At 37.7% G+C, this 25,852-nt stretch overlaps 5 protein-coding genes across 6 annotated transcripts; 3 read left to right on the top strand and 2 right to left on the bottom strand.

The window, feature by feature from the left end:
- Window positions 1,009-5,222, top strand: LOC105164569. Of its 2 annotated transcripts, none has more exons than XM_011083244.2 (5): window positions 1,009-1,570; window positions 1,835-1,934; window positions 2,600-2,699; window positions 3,746-3,837; window positions 4,367-5,222. In XM_011083244.2, the coding sequence occupies exons 1-5, from the start codon at window positions 1,393-1,395 to the stop codon at window positions 4,638-4,640; spliced, it is 744 nt and encodes a 247-aa protein (XP_011081546.1). In that variant the 5' UTR covers window positions 1,009-1,392; the 3' UTR covers window positions 4,641-5,222. The 2 variants fall into 2 exon arrangements, with proteins under 2 accessions (XP_011081546.1, XP_011081545.1); XM_011083243.2 differs by having other exon boundaries at window positions 1,012-1,570; window positions 4,361-5,222.
- Window positions 5,598-6,615, top strand: LOC105165029 (ATP synthase subunit b', chloroplastic). The gene has a single exon (XM_020694563.1). The coding sequence runs from the start codon at window positions 5,771-5,773 to the stop codon at window positions 6,419-6,421; it is 651 nt and encodes a 216-aa protein (XP_020550222.1). The 5' UTR covers window positions 5,598-5,770; the 3' UTR covers window positions 6,422-6,615.
- Window positions 8,900-12,399, top strand: LOC105164568 (E3 ubiquitin-protein ligase KEG). Its single transcript, XM_011083242.2, has 5 exons — window positions 8,900-9,153; window positions 9,818-10,187; window positions 10,312-10,403; window positions 10,511-10,984; window positions 11,236-12,399. Exons 2-5 carry the CDS (start codon window positions 9,822-9,824, stop codon window positions 12,173-12,175), a joined length of 1,872 nt encoding a protein of 623 aa, XP_011081544.1. The 5' UTR covers window positions 8,900-9,153; window positions 9,818-9,821; the 3' UTR covers window positions 12,176-12,399.
- Window positions 12,749-16,251, bottom strand: LOC105164567 (flagellar attachment zone protein 1). Its single transcript, XM_011083241.2, has 2 exons — window positions 15,843-16,251; window positions 12,749-15,227 (listed from the first exon to the last, which is right to left on the bottom strand). The coding sequence occupies exons 1-2, from the start codon at window positions 15,891-15,893 to the stop codon at window positions 12,957-12,959; spliced, it is 2,322 nt and encodes a 773-aa protein (XP_011081543.1). The 5' UTR covers window positions 15,894-16,251; the 3' UTR covers window positions 12,749-12,956.
- LOC105165028 (PX domain-containing protein EREL1-like) lies at window positions 17,584-25,033 on the bottom strand. The gene is made up of 10 exons (XM_020694214.1): window positions 24,569-25,033; window positions 23,744-23,854; window positions 23,066-23,164; window positions 22,860-22,946; window positions 22,279-22,387; window positions 21,323-22,125; window positions 19,664-19,741; window positions 19,342-19,584; window positions 18,599-18,820; window positions 17,584-17,973 (listed from the first exon to the last, which is right to left on the bottom strand). The coding sequence occupies exons 1-10, from the start codon at window positions 24,656-24,658 to the stop codon at window positions 17,710-17,712; spliced, it is 2,106 nt and encodes a 701-aa protein (XP_020549873.1). The 5' UTR covers window positions 24,659-25,033; the 3' UTR covers window positions 17,584-17,709.

Raw genomic sequence — 25,852 nt, 5'->3', positions numbered from 1 at the left:
TTAAATGATGTAAAAGGTCGAAAGGATAAGACTGTCGGTAGAAAACAACAAAAGCCAACAGCCAACAAAACAAGGAAGACAGCTGGAAGTCACATGGCCGACAAACCATAATGACCAATAGCTGGAAAGGACGGGGCGATGACGTATGCAATGACGTCATTTGAAAAATGACGTAAGCAATGACGTCGTCAAAAAATCAAGTTGGAATCCGAGTTTGAAGTCCGCGGACCCCTATAAATAATGTGGCAATGAAGCAGAAGGGGATCATCAGAAAGACTTCTCCTACTCTTCAAAAGAATTATTCTGAGGGTTTTCAATATTTCTAGTATTTTAATCTTTCAGTTTATGGAGGTTTCCCCAACGAGTCTAGTCCTCTATCCTATGAGAGGCTAAACAGTTGTCTCCTCCAACGGAGGAGTAATATCTATGTAATATTTCCTATATTTCTTCAATAAAAAGTTAGGCTTCTGTTCAATTTGTTTATCCAAAACTTTATTAAGTCCCAATATTGGAGTCCCTTTCACGCCCTAAGGTAGGAAATGAAATAGGGCTGTGCTGTTTGTTGCTGAAGGAGCCAAGTACCTACGAACCATCTACTGCGGTAGTGTGGTTCGAAAAAGTCCGTAAAATCGAGGACTTGGAATACCCGGGAACAAGGCGGTCGAAAAAAAGGTATGAATTTATGAGGGCTTAGTTTATTTCGGAAGCATGTTGGGCCAAACTTGAAGCATGATAGGGGCTAAGGTTCATTTTTCGCTAGAAGGGCAAAATGGTCCTAAAATAGGCTGAAGGACCAAAATTGCGAAAATTTGAAAGATACAGGACCAAAATTGCCACCGCGATAGTTAGAGGACCAAATTTGCCATACCCCTATACATACAGGACGAAAAATGCAATATTGCCTATTAATTTCAACTATATCCATATAAAAAATTTATGATTAAATCTCATGATTTAAAATAATAATAATAAAAAAAAAATACCAAAAGTCAAAAACCCCTCTTTCTCTTTCTTCCCCATCGTTTCTTCTTCCTGTTTCTTCCTCTCTCTCTCTTTCTACCTCCATTCTTTCCCCTCTCTTATTTCTTCCCCATCGTTTCCCGGCAAGCAATGAATAGAGAGGGACGAGAACAGAAAAATAGATCCAAATTCTCTTCTCTACTCTCTCTCTGCCTATATCGAGAATCTCTCCCGACACAAGCAAACCCTAGCTTCAATCTTCATCCAAAGAATCGGCTAATCACATTCCATTTTCTCGAACCAATCTTCTCGCGGATAAAATAATAAACAAGAGCTCTATATATCCTGCTTTTCCTTTGCATTCTGTGTGGTCTTTTATTTGTAGGGTTTCTCGTGGATAGTTTTTTCTTCCTTTCCTTTCTGTTTGTAAGGATGCAGATTTTGGAGCACGGAGACGATCATTATGACCCTCGGTTTTCGACTGAATCTTTGTCATGTATACTTCCCCCAATGGCACACATTGATTCCCCCAAACGGAGCCTTTCTTACCATGAGCTTTTTCAGCACCCCCTCTGGCTCTCTATTCTCAAATTGGATGGCTCATCTTTCGGTATACTTTGTTTTGTTTTATGTGGTTGATTGGAATTATTTGAAATACGTTATTTGTATATGTGTCGGCTGCCTCCTGTCCATTTACACATGCATTTATATTTCGTGTGATCTACATAAATGCAAACAGCAAGTTATCCCTATGAGATTTATGCATGTTGGGGCGGCAGTGGGTTTTTTTTTGTTTATGTATGGATAATTTACATTTTTGTATTTGAGTCTGTGCAATAGGAAATTGATTTCATGTGTATTTCCTGATTTGAAGACATTGAGGTGTCGAGCACGGGGACAGTTGGGGAGCTGAAGGAGGCAGTGGAAGCAGCATTTGATCATTTGCCAAAGAAGGGACCTGGTAGTGTTTCATGGTAATGTAATTTGCATTTGTGAAACACATAAAATACACACACATATGCATGCACGTGTCTGTGGGCTGGGAGAGTTGGGTGAATGCCCATGTTCACATTTCTATTTTGTTTTGTTGGAGAGAGCAGGGGAGGCAAAGAGGATTTCACTTGTCAATATTGACAAGTCTTTTTCAGTGGTCATGTATACAAGCTGATTGAAATTTTTATTTTTGTTGGAATTTAATGCTCCTCCCCACAACTTCTTCATCGGGCATTGCCCTAAGGATTAGCTTCAAGATCATGCAACTAAATGAATAAACTAATCAATGCGTTATCTAAATTTTTTATCACTAGCAACATTTTATTTTCTCGTCTTTTATGCCTTTCTGAATAGTTAAAATTGAGTCCTTGGCTGTAGCAAAGAGATCTTTCTTTACATTTGTTCTAAAAGTTGTTTTGGCTTTTTAATTGCGACAATGTGCTGCACTACATTGGACTATAACTTCCTATTTGTCTTAACTTTTTCCACCAGAGTTGGTTGGTAAGTTATGTTTTGGCTATGACTGTCCGTCATTTAAGCCTTGTGGAGATTCATCTCTGGTAGATGTTCTATAATTTTGGCTGGTGTCTAGTAAATTTATTTCATTTGGTCCTTTCTAATATAAATTAAATTGAAAACTCTGCAGGGAACATGTGTGGGGACAGTTTTGTCTTTGTCATGAAGGCCAGAAGCTACTGAATGACAGCGATTATATTGGAATGTTAGGCATCAGGGATGGTGATCAGGTTGGTCATAAATTTAAGAAAATATGTCTTGGCCTGCCTTTGCTAGACTTGTTATTTGTTTGAAGACAGTTTCACATTTTAGAGATTGATGGCTCAGGTTGTATTATATATCTTGAAGCATGAGATGACACATACTGTAATGGTAGTAGTGGTTAACCTAAGAGAAGCGCTGAACCAAATGTAACTTGCTATTGGGTAATTAACTCTTCATGGTCTAATTATGGCTGTGGCATTGGTAAAATGGTGAGGAAGAAGGTATGAAGGTTACCTACTTAAACCAGTGTTGGGGCAGGCTTTGGAGAGAGTGCTTAACAGGTCTTTCATGGAAAGGTGGATTTCAACAGGAAATGGGTGACTTCTCACCAGTCTGCTAAAAGAATCAAAGTACTTGGACAGGTTGAGAAGAATTAACTCAGGGAAAATGAAATTGGCTGGGGATATAACAATTTTTCCTACTTCCTCAGCATGGAAATGGTGGATAGAAAAGGTTTGATCCTTCTTAAATGTTTACAATATTTAAGGAAATAGGGAGGCTTTCCCTGCCCATACCAGACCGTTTGCAATTTAATTATTTCATTGAGTGAATAGAAAGAAAATGAACAGTTATGACTGTATGAGAAGTTTGTGATCTGAGAAGGCAAGGAGGTAATTAGATCTTAAAAATGAATTAATTTCTCTGGAAAAATATATCTTCCCAAACAGTGGTACCCTAATATACTTGTCCATGTCGAGAATTTTGAATGAAATGAGCCCTAATACAGATCTTGACACATAGGTTTGTGATTGAAATAACTAGCAAAATGTGATCTGTGGCTTGACAATTGCGGTGGCTCTGCAAAGTAGATCTTGGAGTATAATCAGGAAACATCAGAGTGAATTAATGACAGAATCTTATTTACATTTGTTACTGTTTTCTTCACTTTGCTGATGCTCTCTTTCATTCAACACTGTGAGAGTTCTTTAAACTAGATCCATCTTTACATTAGATAATTGGTGTTTTCACCTTTTGTTCTGCATAACAATCTTCAGTTTTTTGGCACCTACAGCTGCAGTTTGTTCATAATGCTTCCGATACCTACAATTTGGTTAAGGAACCATCAGAGAGAGAGGACCCTGATTCTGATCATGAACCCTGCATGTAAGTTGACCATTTGCATCTTGTATTATATTGGGTGGAACATTATCTAAGTCAGTTCACAGGAAGGTGTTAATTCCAAGGTGGCAAAGACAACTTCAATACACATTTTAGACAAGAGTTGTGCCATACATCTTTCATATCAGCGTGAAATTCTATTCTGTTGTATGATAGCTTAAGTAGACATTCTAGTAGTAGAAGTTAACATTTTTCTCCTTTTTCCTTTCATGAAGATTTTGGCTTCAATTTTCAGGTATATCTATTGCATTGGTATTCACTATTCAGCAATATCATGTCCACTATCATTGTGTCTGTTATTTGCATCAAATCATTTCTTTAAACTTGTATATTCCTTTGATATTTGATACACAATTCCCTGCGTTTTGTTTGTACCTTTTAAACTAGATCATCAAGAAGTAGCTAGTATGCTATAGAATTGACATCATCACCACTTTCTTGGCCTTGATAAATTTATATTATCATTAGTCATGGTTATGAGATGAAAATTCATGTTATGTGAACTCAGTTGCAGTTGTGAAGACGGACAAAAAGATGATGGTCATCATACATGGAATTTAGAGGACAACCAAGATGATTGTGCTGAGACAGAGGATGGTATCATTTCACGTTGTGAACACAGGATAAATCACTTGTTAAGAGGGTGGTTCCCATACCGTAGGTTGTTGAGCGACAAAGAGAGGGGTAGCTCAAGACATTCTGACAACAGACTAGGAAGTTTCAAGAGTCTCTTACGATGTTCCAGCTGTAAGTGTGAATCTCGGAGAGAAACTTGGGATGGAGAGTAACTCGTGGACAGTTGTATATCCAACTCTTTGGGACTGCTCGCATTGACCACTGGTGTTAGATTTCAGTTGGAAGTTAACTTTCTAACCCCACATGGTAATGCCAGCAAGGTCTCAATAGCCATCGAAGCTGTATTTGTGTAAAGGAATGCGCGGATACATGCAGTTGCAAACTGCAGAAATGAGTTGTTTTGTGCTTCATGTTCTTCACCATTACATCTTAGATAGCTGTTTCCGGCAGTAGAGTAGGAATCTTTTGCCTTGTCACAGTTGGATTCCTCCAGATTTTTTCATTGTTAACTATCTGCATTGCAGAACTGATGGGGGAGAAGACACTGGCAATCTGGTTTTACTGTGGGTTGATCTTGGAATTTTTCCTGTTCGGTATGGATGATTAACCAATATTAGCCTAGTGTATTCAGATTGTAACTGGGTCTGACGTCAAGTAGGTTTGGCTGTCTTGAAGTATAACCCCCCAATGAGTCCAGGGCCTTACCCTATGATTTCTTATGTAAGTATGTAATAAGTCAAGAAGTCATCCTTGTCCTCGTGTGTTTGTTATGGAATCAAACTTTTCTTCTTTAATTTCTTCTACGTTTAGTTAGGTAGGTTATTTTATATATCACGCAAAAACCAGGAGGAAATTTGCACTTGTCCCAAAAATGACATTTATCAATTATCATGGGTGTAAAAAAGATTCATACTTAGCAAAGACTGCTGCACCATCACTTAAAGATTCATACATAGCAAAGACTGCTGCACCATCACTTGTATCCGGTTGAATGAGAGTTCTGTGAGCTCCAATCAAATCATACACTCGTAATAATCAATAGAAATGGAATGTTAGGAAACCAGAAACCTGCAGCTCAGCTCTAAAAAACAAGAAAAGACCACCAATACTTAAACTGGTGCATGGACAGCACGTGAGCAGCACGGCCCAGCCCAGAATCTTGAATTTCATTTCAGTTCAATCCCAACCTCACCATAATTGTGTGGCACACAAAGGGATAGCCTTCGGCTCTGTGAAGATATTCAAAAATTGTTTTCACCAATCATTCCCAGAAACTAAACTAACAGGAAAATAATAATAATACAGAAACAAGAAGAGGAAGAACAGCAGCAGCAGATCAGCCATGGCTAACATGATCATGGCCTCTTCCAAGTCTCTAATAACCTCTTCCATTCCCCCCACCCCCAAACTCAAATCCCATCCCCACCCACTCCCCCAACGTTCCCTACCTAAAATAGCGCTGCCCAAATTCGCAAAACTCCACCAACTACCCTCCCTCCTCGCCGCCGCCACCACCTTCTCACTCGCTCACGCGCCGCCGTCACTCGCTGTGGAAATCGAAAAGGCAGCCCTTTTCGATTTCAATCTCACCCTCCCCATCATTGCATTGGAATTCTTGTTCCTCATGTTTGCCTTAGACAAGGTTTACTACACCCCACTTGGAAAATTCATGGATGAAAGAGACGCCGCGATTAGAGAGAAGCTGAACAGCGTGAAGGACACTTCTACAGAGGTGAAACAGCTGGAGGACCAGGCGGCGGCGGTGATGAAGGCCGCCAGGGCGGAGATATCGGCAGCCCTCAATAAGATGAAGAAGGAGACTCAGATTGAGGTGGAGCAGAAGCTGGCGGAGGGAAGAAAGAAGGTGGAGGCTGAGCTGCAGGAGGCCTTGTCTAGTTTGGAGAAGCAGAAGGAGGAAACTGTGAAAGCACTTGATTCGCAGATTGCAGCCCTTAGTGAGGAGATAGTGAAGAAGGTGCTCCCTGTTTCTTGAGGAAAAATGCCTTCTTTTGGTTTGTGGATTGCAAGTTATGTATCCACTTCGATTTGTAGTTAATTTGGGTACCCTTTTCTTTTCCGTTCTTTCTTTTGGGTTATGATTGATGTGATGTGCAAATGATCTAAAGACATACTGTATAATAATTAATGAATGAGTGTTGGGAGTTACTCTGTTAAGATTTGTGTTTAGACTGAATGGTTTTAGTGGCTGTTGAGTTCAAATTCAATATTAGCAATTCAATTGCATTTGTCTACAGAATCTTGCTTCAGATTTCAAAGCAAATTCTGCAGCAAACATTTGGGCTGTTTCCTAGTTGATTTGGAAAGCTCTCAGGAGTTATTTGAAATGGTAACTCCATCCTTCTTCCAAATTCTTGGTGTTGCTGCGGAAATTGTCCTTTTCAGTTGTTTATGCCTGGTTCTTCATCATGGTTCATACTTCTGGAAGTACACATCTAGTGTTAATTGGTGGGAATGCGAACCTATCTAAAGTTTTATTCTCATAGATTATGAATTATGTAGGCATTGAATCCTCATCCTCAAAACTTCTTCACGCCTGCAGGCTCTGACTTCTTAGAGGAGCGTTATAAACTAGAAGGAGTTGAGATCATACAAATGTTGTTAGTTGTTCTTTGATATGAAAATACAAACCTATGTAGAAATTTTGCTGAAGAGAATCTAGTTTGGAGCATTTGTCATCATCTGAACTTACTGCTTGCTCCCTCTTGCATCTTAAGTTAAGATGCAAACATTATTCCCTGATTGTTGTATTCCTGAGTTGGGTGAAGTCGATCTTCCTGCAACATTAGCTAATACGCAACAGTTGAACTAGGAGTACTCCATTAGTGAAGTATAGCAGTTGAAAATGCTTTTCTGTAATTACTTTAAGACCTTAGAATAATTCTAGAGAACTTGAAGAATCCATGGCAGCAATGACCCTGAGTTTCTGTTAGTAGATGGATTAACTCCTGTGATCCTGAGATGTAGATACACAAAAGGAAGCCCGAATCTCAGAACAATCTGTAAGTTCCTTCGATAGCTGTTTATTTCATTTTGAACTCACTTAAAACAAAAGAACATCTTTCACTGTACTTCAGTTTCTTATGAGGTTGATAGTGGGTTTAGTTAAAGAGGTAATTGGCAATCAGTGGTGGCTCATCAAAGCTGATAATCGTCATGTTGAGCATCCGACCCAAAATGGTCACTGCCCCTACTGATGAGAAAAGAGAGGCAAGGATGAACCCACTCTAATTCTCCTCTTACCTTTCTCAATGTTGCGGCATTTGTGCTTCAATAACAATATGTGGACTGACCTGAAAACCTCTTTTAATAAGCATGAGATATCTTATTACAGAATGTGTTCCTACTGATGAATGAATGAATACATATATATATTGTTCATCAGATAAACTTGTTCGGTCTAGGAAGGAATTCATTATAGAATGTGGTTGGAGGAACGAACCACAAGAAATTGCAGAAATAGATGGCTATTTTCAAAGTATCAAAATTCATGTCTCGTTTCTTATTCACTTCACATCTAAAAGACTGGAAAACTCCTCTTGTTGTTGAATCAAAATGACAACATGAAAATCAGGGTCAGGAGCTGCTGAGATTTTCCGAGAAAACAAATACTCACTGGATTGCTACTATTCTTGCAAAGGGGCAATACATGAAGTGCAAAGTGGGAAAATAGTTGAGGTTGAGGACAAAATTAGAGTAGAGGAGTAATTGGTTTGCTTGCGCCCTTTCACTTTCATCCAATTTATTTAAAGGAAGGAATTCCGAATGGAAGTGGTCAAGAGATTGAATCAAAAATTAAGAAGGTACAGTGACTTGCAACACAGCACTGTCTTTTAGTCTCAACTTTGGAGAGATATGGTCATGCTTCTAATTTCTTGTACGAATGAGAGACCCATTTGGATGGCACAACTCAAGTAGTAACATAAATCCATTCCATGCATTTTGATTCACAAATTAAATGCAAGAAAGAGGCAGAGGAGAATTTAATGTGAAATTTCAGTACCCATCATTTTCTTACTAATATATGTATGTGAATGAATGTGATGAAAATGAATGCGTAATGGAAGTATAATTTGTTAATTCTTGAAAAGATAAATTATGTTTGCAAAAAAACCTTTTGGGTATTGAGAAATTTTAGTTCAAATCTAACTTGATCGAATTTGAATTAATCATATAATAAATATAATATGTATAATTGATATACAATTTAAGAGATATGGTTCAATCAAATTTAATACGACTTGAATACTTGTAAGTAATAATTCATCGCTAAAATCCTAACACTGACCAATATCTCTATTAATTGTTAAAAGTCGGAATATTGAGTGAAATAAAATTTGGAGATTTTACCAAAAAGAAAATCAAGATTCAATATATTAATATTATATTAGTAGTAGAAGAAGGAATAATTGAATGCGCAAGCACGATGGCGTACGTAAGCCTAAGCCACACCGTCTCTCTCTCTCTCTCTTTATATTTACCTTCTTCTCTCTCTCACTTTCCTTCGCTCTTCTCTCTCTTCCCTTCCATAATCCATACTATACTTCGGTCTTGCTGTAGACCTTCTGTAATTATTTTGTCATCCTTTAAATCATGAAGATGATCGATTATTACTCATACTTTGTTTAATTCGTCGAAATTCCCGAGTTTTTCTTTTTCCCCGTATATTTTGATTTCATCACAATATTTTCCTACTCCACACTGTCAGTAAGTTTCCTTGTGTAATTCCTGTTTAATATTCCCTTCCAGTCGGAGATACATGTGCATATGTGGCTGTATATTTCTATTCTGACCAGTTTTCTCTATGGTTGTCGTGGAACTCTGCGATTTCCCTGTTCCTCAGTGAATTTCCGTAAAGAAAGAAACATAAAATCATGAGGGTTCTTTTTATTGTTGAATGATCCTTGCATAAACATATTTCTTAAACGAAAAATGCTCTTTATCTTGGATTGAAGATTGGGTTTATTTGAAGCTTGAAGTTCTATGTCTCCGCCGGAGCTTAAAAGAAAAGTGAGAATGATTTTTCTGTATGGGAGGTAGCCTGCGAAACAGAAATTTCGGCCAGGAGGTGACCCATTTTAGTTGGGGATGTTTCTTGCTTACCAAAAAGATGCTGTCTTTGTCAACCCTGATCTCTTTTGAGGGACGTAGCTATGCTTATTTCTTGCTGTTACTTCTGATCATTATATGTTCATGAATTGGAATGAAATTCGTACATAGTTTTATGATCCATGTATATGACATGTTTGGATTTCTGGTCTTTTCTGTAGCTTTTTCACACATTTGTTCTATTTTCTTGTCTACCTTTAGACATTTATTATTGACACGGTCAGTGATTTCCATATGAATAATTTTATCTTCAATATTTTAGGAGAATGGCGGGACAAGTTGTTGCTAATCAGCCAGCGTCTTTATTTGACTTTGTGTTTGTGGAAGGAGACTCTGTGCAGAGTGGTTCTGTTGTTGCATCATCTAACCAAATCAATCCATGGATTGACCCAGCAACAATTAAACTCAGGCACCGGATGGGAAGAGGGCCCTTTGGTGATGTTTGGTTAGCGACTCATCATTGCACATCTGAAGACTATGAAGAGTATCATGAAGTTGCTGTTAAGGTGTTGCATCCAATTAAAGAAGACAATATTAGAGACGTCTTGAATAGGCTGGGTAATTTAATTTCTAAGTGCCAAGGGTTAGAAACAGTTTGTTGGATCCATGGACTCTCAGTTATAAATAAGAAAGTGAGTTTCCTATTTGACCTTTGTTGTAGTGCTAAGAATCCCCTTACCTCATGTCAAGGAGAAGATAAAAGAAAGGAATTCCAGATACCCTTTATCTGAAGCCTTTTTTGTTTCACTCTTCTAGATATGCATTGTCATGAAATTTTATGAAGGCTCAGTTGGAGACAAGATGGCTCGCTTCAAAGGAGGGAAGCTGTCACTGACTGATGTTCTGAGGTATCTTTGTATTGTATCAGATTCTTGTGGAAAATTGAACGTTTTCGCGAGCTTAAAATTGCATGAAAACTATTGCATATTTACTGCCTCTGTGATTATATCCACAGGTATGGGGCAGATCTAGCTCAAGGGATAATGGACCTGCATGCAAAAGAGATCCTTATTCTAAACCTTAAACCTTTTAATTTCCTCTTGAATGCAAATGACCAGGCAATTGTTGGGGATATTGGTATAGCTTATGTACTGTTAGGAATTTCATTGCCCAGTACTGACATGGCTCGGCCACTTGGTACTCCTAATTACATGGCTCCAGAACAATGGCAACCAGAAGTAAGAGGTCCGATATCTGTTGAGACTGATTCATGGGGATTTGGGTGCAGCATATTGGAAATGTTAACTGGAACGCAACCTTGGAGTGGTAAATCAATTGAGGAAATATACAAACTGGTTGTAACAAAGCAAGAAAGACCTCATATTCCCAGTGGGCTTCCTCCTGCAGTTGAAAATGTCATTATTGGCTGTTTTGAGTATGACTTCAGGAGTCGTCCTGTCATGGCAGATATTTTGCATGCTTTTAAGAGGTATCATCTTATCCAGTTATTTTCTTTTTGGCATTAGATTATAGTTGAGAGACTTTCCGAATCACTCCAATGAGTTTCTTGTTTTGACTGCTACATCTTCGGTAGACATATGTGGGTTCTGACATTTGAAATCTAGGATTTTTCTGGTAAAATGGGGAAAAATTAGGTAGAAAATTGATGGCTCATAGTTCAAGTTAAGACTTCAGATGGTTTAGCATATACTTCTAAGCAAACTTTTACTGAATTTGCAGTTCACAGAGCGCAGTTAACCAGGATGGAGGCTGGACAGATCTTGGAAGTAAAATGATAAGGGAGAAACCAGGAGGTGTTGGTTATACAGAGTGGTTCCTTGCGAAGGATCACCTCCAAGTTGGTGACATGGTCCGATCTAGGAAATCACCAAACTCATGCAACCCCAAAAATATGGATGTCCCTGAGGGAACTGTAGTTGGTCTGGAACGGGATACCGACCAAGATGGATTTGTGTTAGTGAGGGTACATGGACTTCATGACCCAATAAGAGTTCATGTTTCCACATTGGAGCGGGTCACATTTGGCTTGGCTGCAGGAGATTGGGTGCGGTTAAAGAAAGAAGACAAGAAGCACTCACCAGTAGGCGTTCTCCATTCAATTGGTCGTGATGGAAGTGTGGCTGTTGCATTTATAGGACTGGAGACTCTTTGGAAGGGTGACTATTCTCAATTCCAGATGGCAAAACCCTATTGTGTGGGACAGTTTGTGAAGCTCAAATCTAATGTATTTAGCCCTCGGTTTGAATGGCCTCGAAAAAGAGGGGGAGAGTGGGCAACAGGGAGAATTTCTCAGGTGCTGCCTAATGGCTGCCTCATTGTGAAGTTCCCAGGCAGACTGGCAATTGGAGATGTGAACAACATCTTCTTGGGTGATCCAGCTGAAGTCGAACTAGTATCATTCAACACTTGCCATAGTATGGTGAAAAAGTACCAACATCTAGAGGATTTTCACTGGGCTGTCAGGCCACTGCTGATGGCATTGGGTCTATTTACGGCGATGAAGTTGGGGCTTTTTGTTGGAAAGAAAGTGGGAAGGGGGATGTCAAGCGAAAAGAATGGAAAGAACACTGTAGTGCAAAATGACAATCAAAATGTGGATGGCCAGAGTGCTAACAATGCTGTGTGGCGTCCTCCAAAGGTTACTAACATTTTCAGATGATGTGTTACACAAACTGACCATTGCAGGGTGTTTGTAAATTAACATTAATACCAATGAAGTTGAATTCCCGTCTTTCCTGAAGGTTTACTTAGGGACTGAACTTGGGAACTGGTAGCCAGTTATGTAAATAGATGGTTGGTCGTCATTTACCTCTTCGCATGATTATGTATATGAATCCTAATCGTCTGTTGGGTTGGCTGTTTAATTCATGTGTTATTTAGTTACGCCTATGTTATTCGATGGACAAAGCCCTCCATGGAAGAAGCTCCTTGTTGGGTGTTTGCAGTGTGTGTTCGATTCGTTTAGCAGAACGAAGGCATAACCATCAGCGTCTCAAACAGAAAAAGAAAACCAACATTCTGCAACTGAGATGTTTGGTTATGTCATTGGGAACACAGGTAGGTACCTAATTTTCATGCATCAAATTCAGGTTTTATAAAGAGAAAAGAGATGATAGCATTCCGACAATAACATGCAACAGCTCATTTCAAATTTGGTAAGGTATCATTATTAGGGAAAGGTGAAGTTGCAGTTCAAGTGGAAGCTAACACTAAACCAACCGTACAACATGAAGAAAAGAAAGCAAACAAATTCTGCCTTATTAACATTCCTTTGAACAAACAACAGCGAAAAACAACCGAACCAACCACCTCACATAATGCCTCCCAGGAACTTTAAATCCCAGAATGCAGGAGTAGATATATCCAACTTCGCATCAACTAGATTACACAATTGGTTAGATGCCTACATCTCTATAAAGTTGAGAAATTCTAAAACTGTTTTACTGGCTTGTTTCACCCGCAATACCCGCTTCTTTGACAAGCTGCTCAGTCAAAGTCAGAAGTCGGGACAGTTCTGATTTAACTTCTCCAGAACATTCATTGTCAGTGATTGCATTTATCCTAGCCTCAGAGCCATTCTGCTCAAAAAGGCTAGTGTCATCAGCCTCAATGGTCAAACCAGCTTCGTTCAGAAGCTCCCGACTCATCTCTGTGATCTTTTGTAGAGCACTTGTTGCAGCTTCAACTTCCAGTTGAGCTGCTTCTAGTTGGAGTTTCTCAATTGCAAGGTCACCAACACTCCTTTCACCAATTCTTTCCTGTGCCAAAGCATTAAGTTTTCTGAGATCATCTTTATCTCGCATCATATCTCTCTTAAGTTCTGTTATTTCCTTTTCTCTAGCATCCAATTTTTGGAGGACCATTTTTAGCTCCTCATCTTTAATGGTGAGAGCCTTCTGTGCTGCAAGAATTTCCATTTCCTTTGCTCTCAGGCTTTGTCGGGTAAACTCAAGTTCAGCTTCAAGCTGTTTTTTCTGCCACTTAAAACCATCAGCTGGACCATATAGTAATGGAGGCGGCAATCTGACATTGTTCTGTTCAAATGGGCTCAGTGCAGAACAGCCTTCCTGATTAAATGATAGAACCACTTCCTTAGTGAGATCTACAATTTTTTCCACCACTGTCTCGGCTTCTGCGAATCTTAATTTTGCATTGCTTAGTTCATGTTGCATAGTTTGGGAATGTTCATCCTTCTCCTTTAGCATGGACATTGCTTGATGAAGCTCATCTTCTCTGCTGAACAAAATTCCATTTAGTTCAGCAATCTCCTGATTTACTTCCTCCAACATCTTTTTTGCATCTGAGAGTTCCAAGTTCTTCTCTTCCAATACAAGTTGAAGGGAAGCACGTCCAGATCTTAATTGCTGGATCTCTAGCCTTGCTTCCACCAATTCTGACTCTTTAGCCTTGAGAAGAGTCTCTGTTTGTTCAAATGCAGCACTCTTATCATCTATCTCCTTCTGCAGAGCCAAAATCTCCTGAATTGCTTCTTCCAAGGATGATTTCTCTTTTTCTAATTCATTCTGTAACTCACCAATAAGCTCTTTCTCCATGGATAAATCCCTTTCGAGCTCCTTGTTTCGAGCTTCAGCAACCTTTAGTTTCACTCTCTCACTCTCCACTTCTACTTCAGCATCTCTCAGACTCTTCATGTAAGACATAACACTCCTCCTTTGCTCTTCAAGTTCTGTAAGCTGCCTTTCCAACAGCTGATCTTGACCTTCCATTTTCTGTCTAGAAGAAGCCAATGCTTTCTGAGATGAAACCAGCTCAGATCTCACATCTGAAAGAAGCTTCTTTACTCTTCCAAACTCCTCCAGAGTTTCATTTGCTTTCCCAACATGGCTAGATGTTTCCTCTGCCAGCTTCTTCAGTTCTTTTTGCGCCACTAGCCAATCCATCGTTTGCTTCTCCAACTTTGCTTCAGCAAGTTTCAATTTCTCAGCTTCACTTTTCTGCATGCTGATGGAAATTTCTAGCTCATCCTCTTTCTTATGAATTTCGCTCTGGAGTTGCTGGAGCTCGACTTCTTGCTTCTGTACAATTTTATTTGCTTCATCCAAGAGCCTGGCCATAGATCTGAGTTCTGCTTCAGCATTGGCAGTTTCTTCACTCTTCTTCATTAATTCATGTTTCATCTTTATGATTTCCTCTTCTTTGGCTGAGAGTGCAGATTGACAGGCTGATATCTCCTGATCCCTCTCCTTTAGATGAAGTTTAAGATCCCCAATTTCTGTGGCTTGAGATGCTAAGTCTATATTGGCCTGTCTTAGCTCCTCTTCTAGTGTTTCCTGTTTAATTCTAGCAGCTATTATGTCTCCTTCTCGTTGCTCCAAGTCCTTCCTGGCACGATTAATTTCATTGTACTCCGACAATACTTTCCTCTCTGCAGCTTGCAGATCTTCTTCCTTCTTCTTCAAGGCTGCCAGGGCAGCATGAAGATCAGATTCCAGCTTCCCAAGATTCACACCCAGCTCAGCAGCATGCGATGAACGAGGATCTCTCCCTATATGTTCCTCAAGTTTCTGTGTTTGAGCAAACAGCCTCTCCAGAAGAACTCTGGCTGGTTCAGTTGCCCCATTGTCCCTAATGCTCGATGATATCCTGCTGTCTAACACCGATTTGACAATCCACAAGTACTGAAATTTTCTTCTTTGTGGCTTCAGAAATCCTAATCTCTTATGCTTCAATTTGAGATCAGAATAGAATAACTGCACAAGACTGTCAAAGTCACAACCTCATATACAATACAAGAAATTGTGGATTGCTGCATCCAGCTAATACTGAGTTGGTAACAGCTCAACTAATATGCCAATACTAACTCCAGCAAAAAGTATTGTAATACTGAAATCCTTTCCATTGCTGCGGAGTTTCTAGGAATATCCGAAATTAAAAGGAAAAACTACTCACAGGAAGAGCATATCAATGCAGAAAAATTATGAAACAGATGGTACTAATTGGCTGCCTTTTTAGGATGAAATTTTTCACACAAATTTTAACAAACCGCAGTTCATCGTTCCGTTTAATCTTCTAAGTTCAATTCTTCATCTGAAACTCGAAGTTAATTGAGGAATTTCCGAATTTCCAATCTCACATACAAATCTCAGTGGAATACGGGAGGGTGCAACCAAGAAACAACAAAAATCGCTTTGCATAAAAGCAAGTCAAATAACAGTTACTAATAATAACGGAAACAGAGTTATCAAAAGAAAGAAAAAAGCATGACAATCCAGCAAATAACAGAAGTTAATTACATAAAACCAAAAAAAAAGAAAAAATCAAAATATGTAAAATACACATATGTAGAATGAGAATTAGCGAGAGACCTGAGAGAAGTGATGAGAAGAAGGTAGGGAAAAAGAGGCAGAAAGCGCCATGGCTCATATGCTGAGCACCACAACTGATCTCAAACGGCGGACCTTTACATACACCAAAAATGGGGCTCCCATGGCCATGGATTAGAACTGAAATACTAAGAGTGAGAATGTGAAGGAATAGATACGGGGATGGGAGGAAAGAAGTCTTGAAGGTGTGGGAAGGGATAGGAAATGGAGGAGAAACGAGGAGCACGTCAACAGTGTGAACTGTGAAGGAGAGGGAGAGGGAGAGGTGGCGTATCAGTTGGTAGTGCTTTCTTTATAAACCGCCATCACCGTCACCGTCACCGTCACCGTCAGCGTCGGCATCCCCCGCCCCACTCCACCATTTACTTCAGGAGTTAGGGGTGTTTTTGGGATTTTCTTATTATTATTAATAATAATAGTCGTCCCACTGCGACCACTGTTATAGATCATAAATAAATAAATACATGATTCTTTTGAGAATATAAAACAAATTACAATGGAATTGAGATGTTTATTATTATTATTGTTATTTATAAGAGTGTAGTGTAGTACATTAAGTAATTTAATAATAATCCCATTTATTTGTTATCGTGTACATCTTCAATTAATTGGTGGGGGGGGGGGAATAAATGATATTTTAATTAATTAATTTAAAGAATAACGAATCGACCACATACAGTAAAACCTCTATAAATTAATAATTTTGGGACTATGAAATTTTATTAATTTAGAGAGATATTAATTTATCGATAAATTAATATTTTATTAATTAAAAGAGAGATTTTTTTAAATTCAACAAATTTAGTACATATGTATTGAAAATAAATGAATTCATATATGTTTCATTGATTATATTCATGCATCAATCAATTTTTTATAACTAATTAAATATGTTCATGTATAATATCAATTCATTGTATACAATCAACTATTATATTCATAGACACATGTATCAATTCATTGGAATTTCTTAAATATACATGTTTACATTAATTCGTTGCACTTAAATAACTATTATAACCAATTAAATATATTCATGCATGATGAATGAAACATATACTACATAAATCTCAATATGATAATAAAATAATTCATAACACCCAACCATGTCTTCTCATCTAAAAGACATTGCAAAATCATTCATGAATGATCAAATGCGTAAAGCATTATAGACTTCATATTTTAGTAAATTACCATAATATTTATAATTGTATATTTATAAATTATTAATTTAGAGTTTTAATGAGACCTAATATTTATGAAGGAATTTTTCAAAAAATTATTATTTTATTATCTTATCGAATTTGATGATTTTTTACAAAGGCCCAAGTTGTGACCGAAAGATTTTATTATTTTAGAAAATTTATTAATTTATAAAGTATTAATTTATAGAGGTTTAACAGTATATGGACAAGAAATGTCCTTTCAAATTTCAAGAACAAGATGAGCCAGCTTCTGCCACCTGTCAATTCCATCACCACCACTAGAACCCAGCAAGAAAGTCCTCTATTTTGGCCCCACTCTCGCTTTCATCTTCTTCTTTGTTTTATCGCAACTCACGAGACTAATACCCACTTATATTTCTCTCTTTCTTCTTTTGGTGTTACTCTGTTTTTCTTGATTATAAAGTAACATCATCAATCAATTACTATAACCCCACTGCTCCCCTCCATTCATCCTTTTCTCTAACCAAACCCTTCATTGTCCATAAAACAGTACGCTGTCACCATAAAGAGTTCTACTCAACTGCATACATATGACATGATAAGAGCTGTGCAAGTACAAGAAAAACTCTCACATTATAATGGGGAGTCAGTCGTACATGGCCTACCTGAATTTACAACATTCCTCAAACTTCACCGCTATTTTCAACCTCATCTTTTACATTTACATCTGAATGAGACTCACAATCCACTTTCTCATTTCTTTCCTTCATCTCAAGAGCATGAACAATAAGAGACTTCACCTGTTTTCTCAATACACCATTATCAACTAAGATACTCTTTAGCATCTGTATCAACTCCTCATCAACAGACTTCACCTGCCCTTCCAACTCTGCTACTCTATCAGTCGTTGAAGCACAAGTATCAACATCCTCTCCTAAATGCTCAGCCTGATCAAAATTTAAGAAAACGAGATCAAGGAACATTCATTAATGAGGGAAGAAAATTTGACGCAAACTCAGTCACTGCGCCTAATCTTCTGGGGCAGACACCCCAAATTCCAATGTTCCATCACCAACAAAATGAGAAACAAATTCAACGTAATAACAATTTCTTGTCCCATCGCTAGTATATTCTACTTGCTCAGTCATTACTGCTTTCCATGCTTCCCTCTTATGGTCTTATTTCTTCAAATAAAAGGAGTTAACCTTCCAACATGTTCATGACGCCAATTACTTCCACATAGAGCATATATGCAGCTCCAGAATAACAATAGCAAAGAAATATGCAACATAAAAAATGTGCTTAGTTAACTGTTTTCAGCTGAATTCTTCACACCCAACCACCCCAAGAAATGGGGATACAGATTTTGGTTGTCCTCTATTTTCACCTTATCTAAGTCAGTGATTAAAAAGCTCAAGCTCTTTAAATCCAAAATTTCAAATATACTGATAAATATATGAAACAAATGCAAGAAATTTTAGTCTAAAGACGCATCATGTATAAAATCTGAACTTCGAGGGAGCACCAAAATATAAGTAAGAGAAGAATAACAGTTCAAGGCAGCAGGAGTACCTCCGCAATGAGAAGGCCTATTTGATCGTCAGATGTCCCTGTAACGTCAAACGTATCCAACAATGATGGAATATTTTTTAGTAGATCCTCTCCTTTTGTGCGCATTAAATTATTAATATTGCACTCCTGAAGCTGATCGTAAAGAATCTTGCATTTATATAGCAGCTTCCTCCAAGAGGATCTTGTTTGCTCATTTTTCTCTCTTTCTTCTTGGAGAAGTTCCTGAGATTGCAAAGTTTCAGAAACAAGCGACCAATTTCTCAATTTAATTCAATTCATGCAGATTTTGAAAATATGCAATTATATAGAAACAGATATTTTGGAACTCTAGAAATAGAGCATCTTTCTTGCGTCTTGCGCATAAAGGGGAGAGCAAACTGCACTGATGCGCATACTTAACAGGCATATAATACATTGGAGTGACAACTCTTATATTAGTTTGCTTCCTATACATATTCTTACCTTCAAGAAAAATCTTCTTAGGGAACAACGCAAAGAAAGAAAGAAAGAAAATTCATTGCCTAAAAAGGAGCAAGAATCAAATAATAATTCCAAAGGGACAGATGGAGCACATGTATTATAGGTAAGAAAACTGTCAGTCTCCAAGTCCTCAGGAGGATTGGCATGTAAGACACCAGGAGAGCTCTAAGCATGCTACACGGACAGAATGGACTGACAGATGCTATCTGTGTTGACAAGGATAGAATGGAGTGACATTTCTATAGCTGGGCGATTTAAGTTACCTCCATTTTAGATTTTTCTTTGAACGACTGATTAAGTTGTTGGTTTAGTTCCGCTTGTGAACTTCTTAAAGATTTAACTTCTCTAACAAGAACTTTGATGTCAGCTTTAGACTTCATTTCCAGCTCCTGATGTTGCTTCAACAAATCCTCAAACCGCCGCTTTGCAGAATCCAGCTCCTGCTGCAAGACATCTTTGTGTTGATTGCCTGGTGAATTTGTAGACTGACTGTCCAGCCTCTGGGCCTGTAAAAGGTTTTGTATGAATATGGAGTTGCTCATAGTGAGATAAACTACTGTGGTACCGGAGAAAAGGATACATTACCTGTTGAGAGTTCAACTTCAATTCCAGTTCCATTGACTTCAACCTAAGTTCTTCCATATCCCATTGCATTTGGGTCATTCACCTGCAGAGAAATGATAAATCATGGATTCATATCCAATAGATATATCTGAATCTAGAAAAATATGTGGTGAAAAATGTACATGTGTAAGGAACATTTCCTCCAAATACCAAAAGGGCCTTGCAGCAAACCCACGGATAGAAAGATAATCAACTAAAGAAAAGAATGAGATTTGAAGTCAATCTCGTCATATAAGCCAAACTTGATCAATGATAACATCACGAGTATCTGAACCATGCTATCTTGTCAGAATCTCGTGAACAAAGTAACAATGAAGGGTTCAAAGCTGGAAGTTGGTTATTGGAAACAAGGACAGGTTAGATTGACCAAAACTAGTTCTCACATTTCCTAAACAATATTAAATTAGTAAAAACATTTTTAAACAAATCAACACCAAATTATATTTCCTAAAAGAGACCAAAAGAATCTGACTGCCATAATCCCACTAACATATTTCACTGGACATGGCCGGCCACAATCTAGGAATTTGAGACTGCAGAGCATCACTCTAATATGCCTCAAAAAGGGATAGATGTCGGTTAAATGCACCAAGAAGTGGAAGTAAAAGATAGTAACATTAGTACTAATGAGTAAGATACTTCCCATTGGACATTATGTCAGTTGTTGACAAAAACACGCAAAACCCTGAGTAAAGTACTCGGTATCTGTTGGCAAATTCTCGCGTTCTAGTCACATGCATTTCCATGTGGATTAGAAATGAATAAGATTTAGACTGCATTGGGATTGGATCTGTCTTCTGTGTAGGCCAAAAGCAATCAATACAAATAGTGGAACTGGCAGATTGGTGCGCCTCAGTAATTAATTCAGGAGGTGATTGAGTGAAATCCACTCCCTCACATTTGCAAAAACAAAGCTACCCTACAAATTATAGTCTACATGGAAATTGAAATATCTACTATTTAGATTACTATTTATTTACATAGGCTCCTAATATTCTTTGGCAACAAAATAATTTTCAATTTTCAAGCTCCTATGCGTTTACCACATTCGATTTGATTTAGAGTCACAAATACCAACTAAATCATTTTACTTTCTGGAAGTCATATAAAACAAAACTATTTCAATAAATTAACAAATGGCTTAAAATATTATGCAGTCTATCTTTTTCCCGTCAGGGCAAGAAGAGAGGCATTAAGATCAAGACTGCATTGGTAAATTTACTCTCCAGGGATTTTAAGACTTCGAGCATCCCCTTCACCTCTTCCCTTTCTCCTCCCTTTCAAAAGAGCTCATCGGAGAAGAAAATTATCGGTCAAAAGAAGGGCAAAGCCAGGTAGCTTTCTTCTCCACATATTAGCAACTAAGTCCCAACCATAATTTACTTCAACTAAAATGACAAGCTTTTGCTTGCCACTTCTATGTTATAACCTATCTCAATTCCCACCAGCGTCATTCCTTCATATTCTTCTAATTCCTTTTCTACGTGCAAAAATCAATTACATACTTCTCTTGAATTTTAAGCCTTCCGTGTATCGTAGAATTATTCCTGAAAAATAGACCCAAAGCCAGTATATGAGATGGGGTTGCTGTGAGACAAAAAGTTTTCAGCATTCCAGTACCTTTGTTGCAAGGTAGTCCTTCACAGCAATTTCTTGATTCAACCTTGAGATAAGATCCTCCATATCAGTTTTGGCAGTGATCAGCCGCCGCTGCAATGTTGTAAGCACTCTATTCATCTTCTGGCGCTGATCTACTGGGACCAACAGGTGAATATCATCTGGGAGTTGATAATCTGAGTCTACAACACCTCCAATGGCTTTTGAGACCTCAGAGCCACTTCTTAGGTCAACTAGTCCATGCCCATTTGAATTAGGAAATGATAGATTTGACAACTCACTTCCTCGTTGAGAACTCCTGTCACTTTCAATACTCTCATTTGACAGCTTTCTAACATGACGAACCACAGTGCCAGTGTCTGGCTGAGAAAGATGCTCCATTGTGTCTTTGATGTGATGAGAAGACTTAAAAGAACTTCCATTGCTAATGTTGAGCTCCAAATTATTATGAATCTCTCTGGCTGGCAGATGCTGCTTAGGATAACTTTCGAGGTTCTCTAGTATAGCCTGCCCCATAGACAAGCCCTCATCAATGTTTGACATGCCATACTTAATAAACTTGTCTATTGGGCTTGTTACGTCGTCATAAAATGAAAGATCCTCCATCCCAACTTCAGAGTTGTTATCCCTTCCAAGGCTTGTACCAGTCTCAGATGCCTCATAAGCTGTATCACTGCCATAATCAGATGTCAGTGATGAACTGCCTGCTAACAGAGATATGCTTGCATTTGGATGAACATGAAGAGACGAGTCTGTGGTCACAGAAATATGTGAATCGGTACTGTTCTGCCCCTCATCTTGGAATGCTGAAAACAATTGTGAGAGAGAAAATTTTATCACAAGCACAAGTTCAGAATGTACAAAATTAAGAGTAAAACCACAAAATTCTGGATGCAACATCATTTAGTCAAGTCAATATCAAAAGATTTACAAGTGTAATGCTATTAGCTGACACGCACATGACCTAGCAGCAGCTTCCAGTTCAAGAAAGGATGCAACAGCCATGCTTCTTGACAAGTCAATATCTGATAGTACATTTGCCATCCATTCCTCCAGAGAACTCCTCCTCTATAACAAACAGCAGCCTTCAGGTATCTTAACAGTCTACCGAAACAAGATAAGTAGAGATATGAATGAGCTGAATTCAGTCTCAAATGCCATTACTGATTTTAGAAGGCCTGCTAAGGCCAGGCCTCAACAGCGACATTTCTTAGCAGAATCCAGTCCCAAAGAAAGAAAAGGCATACAATGCCAGCCGGGGGAGGCGAGAGAAGAATGGAAGGAAAGACAAAAAATGGAGGTCCAATGCTAATAAGTAAAATAATCAAGAAGCAAGATTATTTTGCACGTGAAGATTATTGTCAGCATCAACCTCATTCAGGTATGAAACAGCAAGAACTAAGACAAATAAAGATTACTCTTAGGAGCTTCCTAGTGTATGTCAAGACAAAACCTTTCTCAAGGGGGCAAGTTGCAATCCAAATTCAATATCTTCAATCTATAACATGACTTCAATGTCTAAGCTCTAAATAATGTTTACCGCTTCCAGCATCACTCTAGTTTTCATCCGCAAGAGCCCCTTTGGGGGAGTTGGTGGAATGCTTTTCCGTGGGAAGAATCGTTTAAGCTGCAATAGACAGTTGACAACAATCATAACTGATTACAACCATATTTCAGTATCCATATTTCCAACACAAGTCTATGATGATGATGATGCCCAAATTCTAGAATAAAATATTGACTTACAGCAGCATGCAGCTTCAAGAAATCATTAAATCTTCTCAACACAGTTCTTGTGGTTGTAATCCCCTCGGGTGATTGTATGCCGACTTGTACCCTGTAAAACTGCCCCTCAAAAATGTTAATTTAGGAAACTACCTAGTGCAGTGAAAACCCTGCATGGAAGAAAAGGTCTAATACAACCATAAATAATACAGAAACAGAACATTCACCAAAACAGGGATTGTACCAATGACTATCTGCCAACAACAATCAGAGGAGATGTTCATTCGTTCACAGACGCACATACATTTCTATAAATATTTTTTTTCTTACAAAAAGAAGGAAGAAAGAGAAAAAAGCGAAAGCTGGTTGCTTAATGTGTGAGATATGAAGAATTTCCATCAAACTATCTTCCACAATTTGCTTACATGCTGCCTTACACTCATCTACTTTAATTTCATACTTGGCAGTTCTACAAACATTTGACCAATTTATCATTCTTTTGTCAGTTCTAAAAAGATGTGGCAGTGTGGCAAGGTGAAAGAAAATCAACTTTAATTCTTGCCACCCCTTCCATATGGATGAAAACCAAGGAATTTCTTAAAGTATTATACAATTGCATATATTGTTACAACCAAGTATAATTCATGAACCATATCATGTAATGAACATATAACAGGACAACCAAAAAGAAAATAATACCACTGTAGGTTCAGAATCTCTTGTCTTTGCAAGTACAATCCAGGAAGGTATTGTCACACAGTAACTCCATCCTGTGCGAGGATCATGAGGCCAAACAGTTTCTCTCCCGGCCTGCAAAATGCATATAACATATCAACACATATAATAGTAGCAATAGTCATGCCTGAGCATTGAGCCAGACAAAGTTTGCTTATTTAAAAGCCAATCTTAGCACCAAGGCCACCATAAGCTGTAATCCAAACTATTTGTTTAATACAAATTCAGGTGTTAAGGTCTCCTGGATCAGCATTTTGGGCGATAACATAATAAGAAAAGCAATTTACTCAATTTTGGCCGACATTTGGACTTTCTTTTACAAAGCAACTACTCTTTATTCCCTTAAAGCCTCATCTCGAGCTCGTCTATAGCACTTTATTTTGTGCAACATAGTATTCCTTCGAGCATTATGATCTGAAGTGTCAACCGTATTGCACAAAGTTTCAATTCAATAAAACTAAGCAACAAATCCACAATAAAGATCCAAGATTTACCACCAAAAAGAAAAAAAAAAATTACTTATTTGATCTTTATATGTACAGAAGGAGAAGTAGAAAACTTGAACTCTGTTACTCGTACTGCTAAAACTTTTTATACATATAGAGCTGATCACAAGCTATAAATTATAAACCACAAATAAAAACTTAAAATCCAAACACCAAATATCTAAATCTATTGGAGTATAAACAACTCATTATGTCGTAAACGGATGAATCGGCAATAAAATCAAGTAAAAATTGATAAATCTTTAGAAACAAAAATAAATAAATCATGGAATAAGAAGCATACCCAAACACGAGGCGGAGGGCTCCAATCCATACCCAAAGGCAAAGGCGAGGTTCCATCGTGCCTGTGCTTCGGTGGACTCTGCCTCTGCATCTCCAAACTTTTGGATTTCGATCACTTTGTTCTTGAATTGAATAACAATCAATGAGTTCAATATATTAGTGATGGTTTAACTGAATTCTGTGTAGATGTTAGTTAAATAGGAAGAGAGTCATAAAGAGGCATGAATTGAAGGTGAATTTAGTGTGTAATAATTAAGGTTTTGGCCTTCGGGCGATTGAGATCGGAGCTCCCTTCTTGTCTTTGGCTTTTGCCCGGCGCGTGATAAGAAAAGGAGAAAAATGTGCGCGGTGCGTCTGCTTCCGCTTCACGACTTCTTCTCTCTCTCGTCTTTTCTTGGACCTGTTAATGCGTTTTTTGAAAGTCGCTGCTGCTAAAAGTTAGTTTGGAGTTGACACTGGAGAAAAGGCACAGGAGGAGAGGATCGATTGTTTCAATGCTTTTATTTTGTCTTTTCCTTTTGGTTGTATAAAAATAATATCGGTATTTCATTTTATTTTATTTCTTTCTCTCCTAATTGGCAGTACTTACTTTAAAATTGGAATCAAAATTGAAAAACTGGCATATGTGATCCAATTAGGTTATACTAAGCATTAATCATTGTGGCACGTGTTATTCGTACGTATATAAAATAAATAATTTTTTACGCTTTAAAATATATTATAAATAAAAATAAAATATATAAATTAGTATATTATATTAATAAAAAGAAAAAAAATAATTAAATTAAATATTTAATTAAGTTATTTATTTTATCATGAAGGACATTCTTGATTTTAAAAAAGATTGACGCGATGATGTCATTAATCCTTGTTTGTTAATGTGAATAAAATTTTCTTTTTATATTAATATAAATGATGAACGGAAGATTCGTCAATTGGCCCAAAGATTCGAAATCCACAAGCCCACAAAGCCCAAAATGAATTGTAATAACTGGAAAACATAAAACTATGAAAATTCAGGATCTACAATGAACAAAGGCAAAGGCCGAAGCCTTATAAATGAGTATAACTTAATATACCACTTTTGTTGAAGAAGAGAGTGCTTCATAAATATTATTGTTATTATTATGCTATGTGTTATAGCTTGTTGTATCTACAGTTATGTATTTGGTGACAAGACAAAAAAAATATTATTAAAAGAATAATTTTTTATATCATTATTTGACAAATATATCAGTCATATTCAAGTAAAAATTTCGAAATCTCACCATCAAGAGTTTGTGTG

Source organism: Sesamum indicum, linkage group LG6 (genome assembly GCF_000512975.1).
Source record: "Sesamum indicum cultivar Zhongzhi No. 13 linkage group LG6, S_indicum_v1.0, whole genome shotgun sequence".
Classification (NCBI taxonomy): Eukaryota; Viridiplantae; Streptophyta; class Magnoliopsida; order Lamiales; family Pedaliaceae; genus Sesamum; species Sesamum indicum.
Note: the sequence above shows the minus strand (reverse complement) of the source record. Positions and strands in the feature narration are given on the sequence as shown.

Excerpts from the sequence above, each read along its gene's own strand:
- LOC105165028 (XM_020694214.1), bottom strand. The coding sequence starts at position 24,658 with ATGCAGAGGCAGAGTCCACCGAAGCACAGGCACGATGGAACCTCGCCT. Across the intron at positions 22,388-22,859 it reads CTAGAGTGATGCTGGAAGCG|AGGAGGAGTTCTCTGGAGGA; the intron begins GTAAACATTATT and ends TGTTTGTTATAG. Across the intron at positions 19,585-19,663 it reads TGAAGTTGAACTCTCAACAG|GCCCAGAGGCTGGACAGTCA; the intron begins GTAATGTATCCT and ends AACCTTTTACAG.
- LOC105164568 (XM_011083242.2), top strand. The coding sequence starts at position 9,822 with ATGGCGGGACAAGTTGTTGCTAATCAGCCAGCGTCTTTATTTGACTTT. Across the intron at positions 10,188-10,311 it reads TCTCAGTTATAAATAAGAAA|ATATGCATTGTCATGAAATT; the intron begins GTGAGTTTCCTA and ends TCACTCTTCTAG. Across the intron at positions 10,985-11,235 it reads ATTTTGCATGCTTTTAAGAG|TTCACAGAGCGCAGTTAACC; the intron begins GTATCATCTTAT and ends CTGAATTTGCAG.
- LOC105165029 (XM_020694563.1), top strand. The coding sequence starts at position 5,771 with ATGGCTAACATGATCATGGCCTCTTCCAAGTCTCTAATAACCTCTTCC.
- LOC105164569 (XM_011083243.2), top strand. The coding sequence starts at position 1,393 with ATGCAGATTTTGGAGCACGGAGACGATCATTATGACCCTCGGTTTTCG. Across the intron at positions 1,571-1,834 it reads ATTGGATGGCTCATCTTTCG|ACATTGAGGTGTCGAGCACG; the intron begins GTATACTTTGTT and ends CCTGATTTGAAG. Across the intron at positions 3,838-4,360 it reads TCTGATCATGAACCCTGCAT|TTGCAGTTGTGAAGACGGAC; the intron begins GTAAGTTGACCA and ends ATGTGAACTCAG.
- LOC105164567 (XM_011083241.2), bottom strand. The coding sequence starts at position 15,893 with ATGGCGCTTTCTGCCTCTTTTTCCCTACCTTCTTCTCATCACTTCTCT. Across the intron at positions 15,228-15,842 it reads CTTCTCATCACTTCTCTCAG|TTATTCTATTCTGATCTCAA; the intron begins GTCTCTCGCTAA and ends AGTCTTGTGCAG.